Source organism: Medicago sativa, chromosome 3, assembly GCF_051527215.1.
Source record: "Medicago sativa cultivar Bolivia chromosome 3, Bolivia_mono, whole genome shotgun sequence".
NCBI classification, from domain to species: Eukaryota; Viridiplantae; Streptophyta; class Magnoliopsida; order Fabales; family Fabaceae; genus Medicago; species Medicago sativa.
Window position 1 is genome coordinate 90,648,300 of NC_140751.1, and position 5,116 is coordinate 90,653,415.

General features: G+C 33.5%; 1 protein-coding gene across 7 annotated transcripts; it reads right to left on the bottom strand.

The window, feature by feature from the left end:
* Positions 1 to 290: 290 nt before the first annotated feature.
* On the bottom strand, positions 291 to 3,716 carry LOC146941824 (AMSH-like ubiquitin thioesterase 2). Of its 7 annotated transcripts, none has more exons than XM_085755666.1 (6): positions 3,474 to 3,716; positions 2,518 to 2,626; positions 1,835 to 1,897; positions 1,408 to 1,470; positions 1,098 to 1,150; positions 291 to 834 (listed from the first exon to the last, which is right to left on the bottom strand). In XM_085755666.1, the coding sequence occupies exons 3-6, from the start codon at positions 1,877 to 1,879 to the stop codon at positions 660 to 662; spliced, it is 336 nt and encodes a 111-aa protein (XP_085611792.1). In that variant the 5' UTR covers positions 1,880 to 1,897; positions 2,518 to 2,626; positions 3,474 to 3,716; the 3' UTR covers positions 291 to 659. The 7 variants fall into 7 exon arrangements, with proteins under 7 accessions (XP_085611792.1, XP_085611790.1, XP_085611791.1 ...); XM_085755664.1 differs by having other exon boundaries at positions 2,498 to 2,626; XM_085755665.1 differs by having other exon boundaries at positions 3,467 to 3,716.
* Between the last annotated feature and the right edge of the window lie 1,400 nt (positions 3,717 to 5,116).

Sequence of the window (5,116 nt, forward strand, 5' to 3'; positions counted from 1 at the left end):
GGAGCAGTGCTCATACACATGGTTTCCATTATCTGGTTTTCTGTGTGGATGAAATCCCTTTTCCATACAATTTTAAAATTAGCCTGAACAAATTCTGTTTCTTCATTTAAGATTCATGCAGCCAAATATTGGATGGTTTCTTAACACTCCAAATATTACTCGTAAAGTTTAGATTGTGCGCATTGCGACAATTTCCTTGTTTCGAACATCAAATAACTTATGATAGCAATGATGTCAACTTTCTATGCTTAGAAGTGCATTTCATGAGTAAATTATGATACAAGTAGAGCTAGAAATCAAAGAAATCTTTATTGAGTTTATTTCCTTAAACTTTCAATTTATTTTGAAAACTTGCCATCTAAACTAAATATGAACGTCCAAGAGGTAACTGACCTTATTACATTAAATCAAATGTTACAATAACTTAATATCAGAATTATTCTTGCATGTAAAAATTGCATATTTCTTGTAAGTATACATTTATACTCTACAAGCCTGTTTGTTTTAACGGTCAAATGGTGAATACAAATTGGACTCATTGTAGTTCAGAAGCTATCTCCTGGATCTTCTGTATCGACAAATGGTGAGAGTCACATCACCGTGGAAAGAAATGTGCGCTATATCCATTGTGGGACTGTATGTGCTGAATCAGACCCATGTTAGCGTAAATCAAAGATTTCAAACCTTAAATTGGAGTTTTTGTACACATTGGAGCAGTGCTCGTACACAGGGTTTCCATTATCTGGTTCTTTGTGTGGATGAAATCCCCTCTCTGGACAACTTCTTAGAATATTCATACCATCCGGTTCGGTTAGGCGAAAGAGACCACAACTCCTGGGAAAAGAACATACAACTAGTAAATCTGTTGCATCTGTGAATTGAAACTCTTTCTTAACATGGCATTACCATAACATCTTGAAATAGGCTTAAATTGTGGTTCAAGAGAAGCTAGTAAAAGTACTTTAGCATCTACATCTAGAGGAAAATATAAGCAGGTTTTGTTCAAAACAGTGTACATTCAGAGCCATTTTATGCACAATTATGAAAATTGGTTGCAACTACAAGGAATTATTAATAAAGAAAGATAAGTATTAGACCTTGAGGTATCGGTTGGTGCCAATACAATCGCAAATGCCTTAGGAATCATCACCTGACAAAATAACATAAAATTGTCAGTTCGAATTTATGTCAGTTTTAATCGTTAGGTTGATTATCATTTTCAGCTACAAAATCGTAAATGTAGTCCTATTTATGAATTCCCTTTGAAGATATCAACTACTAAGTAATTTAACCATGGTGTCAATAATGCAACATGTTTTCGTAAAGGAGATACCAACACTTTAGATGCTGATTTGAAGTTGATGATAGTGGAACAAATAAATGCTTTTATAAAGTTGGATCAATCACCTGGTAGGAATATTGAGTGTGCAGATCCACCGATGACATGAAACAACTTTGAGAAGGGTGCGTCTACAAATGTTTATAAAAAGCGAAGGGTTAGATATAAGTCAAACCAGTAGGAACTACTATTGCTAAGCTCGCGCAGATTAACATAGGGGATATTGTCTTTTTCAAAATAATTTGAGCTCTAATGTTGCCTAAGACTCACAATATAGAAAGAAAGAAAACTAGGACATACATGGATCCATCCAACAGGATAAAGGGATCATTCATTTAGAATTATGAAAACTTCCTCCTCATTTGTGGCATTACACTGTAATACAGTGCAGCAAATTAGCAACAAGCAGTAACAAAACCAAGCCCTGTTTAAAACATGTGCTATAATAATGCAAAACCAAGCAAAAAAGAATGTAATTGCAAACTAGATACTAACTGAATTAGATGCCGATTCCTGCTTCAGTATGATTAGTGTGGTCATATAGAGGGTTCCCTTCTCCTGGATAATTGAAAGACACATTCCAAATAAATTTCAATTTCTGTAAATCATCTTAACAGACCAAGTTCTTTGTTTCACTTCCATAAAAGAAGACAGCGAAAGAATTGAGTGCATGTTTGGATCGATGACAAGATCAGCAGAATCACGTGGGAAACCATGATTTTTCCAGAAGTTACACTTTGGAGCTTCAACAAAATCATGGTGTAACCATGATTTCCTTAAACTCATCATGATTCCAAACATGCGCTGAATCTCTATAATAAAATGATGTGTACTTAAAAAGCAACCATACATGACAAAGTAAAAAAAAAATGAAACATCCTAGCCACATTAAAAGCAGTAGAAGAAATAAACATGACAACAATACATACATAAGAGAGGGGAAAAGAAAAAGAAAATTCAGTTGCAACAAAGATTAACTGAGGATGTGAATCTCATTTATTCTGACTCTATAGAAAGACAATAAAGATAAGTTATTTTCTTATTGATGTAATTTTCTGATCACAATGCCATGAACTGAAAAAGTTAATATCTTTCATGATAAAGCCTTCAGCACACAAGCCAATTTAACAATTTTCATGGCATTAAAATGATTCTTACAAGAAAGGCACTAAGTATACCACATGTTTCCAGATCCTTTTCTGTATTTTCTTTAGCAAGATCAAGGAAACAAGGTATATGAGCAAGCGTGTAACCACAATTTTACAAACACGTCACCATGTTTTTTCCCTGCGTTCAAGAAAACAAGGTACATGAACCAAATAACAAAACAGAAAGACACCAAGTTACAAACATATCACCGACTGATGCTCTAGATAAAATATCAGCAACACAAGAAATTTTCCAACTGGACATTCAAAAACAAGGTACATGAACCAAATAACAACACAGAAAAGACACCAAGTTACAAATATATAGTCAGTACACTCCTAGCTACCTAATCCATATGCCTTCATACAAAAGCCACTTTTAGCCAAAGAGTCTTCTAAAGAGTTAGCTTCTATGTTGATATGACAAAATGAAACACTCTCCAAAACAGTCAAATGGATCTTCTTATAAAAACTGGAAACTAATTCATAAAAGTTCGCATTACATTCTATTATATTCCTTACATCATTAACCTAAGTTGTTCATTCAAGCCCTACATCAATTAAATATGCATCAATAACATAAGTCAGGGGCAATAATACACACTTTAATTTTTAATAACTCAACGTGTATTTACTTTAATCCTCCTATTTTATTAACCCAACATTTTAGTTTCATGGATGCAAGGATGATGAAACTTCTTGTCCATGGTCATCAACTAGCCAAAAGCACCATTCCATCCTACTAAAAATATCCATAAACATGCCCCATAAAATAAGTGATTAACAATAATAATGGTTATTGATTTTTGGGTTTAATCCAAATTCAATTCTATGAAAAGAAAACATTTGCATCTGACCATTTTTGGTTGTAAAACTTAGTGATTACCAATTGTGGAAAAACAAGATTCAATACACAAAAAAAACCTAAATGTAAACCTTCAACCAAGAAATTAAAAAACAAATTTGAGATAGAGATCACTTTCAACCCATGATGAAGAGTGTGAATCAATTGCGATTGGGAGGAGGCGAAGAGATTAAGTTGTCCACGGCGAGTGAGGGAACACGCCGGTGACTGAGACCAACGTCCATGAGGAAACGAAGAGAGTGGGAGGAGATCGAGCGGGTTGGAGAGACAACGACGGTGGGCTTCATCCTCGAATTTAGGGAAAGACGGAGAGAGAGAGAGAGAGAGAGAGAGAGAGAGAGAGAGAGAGAGCGGTCCGGTTGAGGGAGAGAGATGTACGAGTGGGATTAAGACTGAGAGAGAACAATATGTGAACAGAGAAGAGGAACAGATTGTGGAAACTACCAAACTATCCCTAGCGCATGAAATTACCAAACTACCCCTGCCACATAAGCAGTGGTACAAAGGGGTGTATAGAAAAGGGGTGTGCATGAATCTTTTTCCTTTCATTTAACATGTTTGATCGAATAATACCGGTCACTTCCCTTAACATGTGCCGGATCGGGTATTGAGTCATTACTCCTATTTTGTTCGCCAACAATTTTGAGAGGATGAAGTATTTTCTTCCTCTTCATTTTTTCATGTCAATAAATGAGTTGAAGCTTGCTTTTTGACATTCAATGTTTCCTAGAAACACGTAAAAATGACCCAAAAAAACAACGGTAGTTAACTACTGTCGGTTTTCTTGTTATAAGTCTGGGGGCATTTAAGTATTTTACATGTGTTTTTATGAAGTTTTTGGTGTTAGAAAGACAATTTTCAAATGAGTTTTATTAAAATCTAATAATGGGCTAAGTTATATCATAAAAAAAAAAATATATGTATTTTGTATAGTTTCCTTCTATGTTTAAGTCAAAGCAAATCAACCGAGAGTGTGAGAAAAGCAAATTCAATTGAGAATTGAGATGGAGTAGCTGGCTGTGTGAAAGTTCTCTTAAATCTAACAATGATTCACGGCATAGTTGCATTACTGCATACATACAACAATGCTAGAAAAAAGAGCACAACGTTTCTAAGTATGGATCACGTTCACATGTGATGGTGATTTTAGTTTGACTATAGAGAGTTTAAAGACCTTAATTATAGTTGGAAAAAAGAAAATTCCCTTTATTCTTTTTTAACTTTTAGTTCTATTATGAAAAATTTGTTCGTATTTATTTATATATTATCGTGAAATTTGAGATGTATTCAAAAATCGACATTGACATTGACATGTCAAAACACCACAAAAAATTATTTTCTCATTGATCTTCTTCAATAACTTATATCTACACTCCAACTACCTGCATGGAAAACATATACTTTTTTTTTAGATCCATGAAAACATATTCTCAGTTTATCATGCATATTTACTGTGAATCTGATCAATGTGCTGATATTTTAGTCAACAAGAATTACTTCTCTTTCATTGAACGAGATAATTTCAAATATTGCTTGTCATTTTTTTCATTTAATTTTGTTAGACGGTGTAAAAGGTGCTGTTTTGTCATGTTTGATTCATTAATTTAATTTCATCTACATCAAAAAAGTATCAAGATTATCCAAAAAACATCGAAATCATATTAACTATTTTTTTGTGAAGTATACTTTTACTTTATCTATTAACTTTAATGATGTGAAGAACTAAATATTTAAAATTTGATTATTACTTTTTTCATCTCATTT

What these genes read in the sequence shown, in the direction of transcription:
- LOC146941824 (XM_085755659.1), bottom strand. Translation starts at nt 1,918, where the DNA reads ATGTGTCTTTCAATTATCCAGGAGAAGGGAACCCTCTATATGACCACA. An exon ending in AGGAATCGGCATCTAATTCA is followed by an intron (nt 1,471 to 1,834) that starts GTTAGTATCTAG and finishes AAACATTTGTAG; the next exon opens with ACGCACCCTTCTCAAAGTTG. An exon ending in ACACTCAATATTCCTACCAG is followed by an intron (nt 1,151 to 1,407) that starts GTGATTGATCCA and finishes TTATTTTGTCAG; the next exon opens with GTGATGATTCCTAAGGCATT.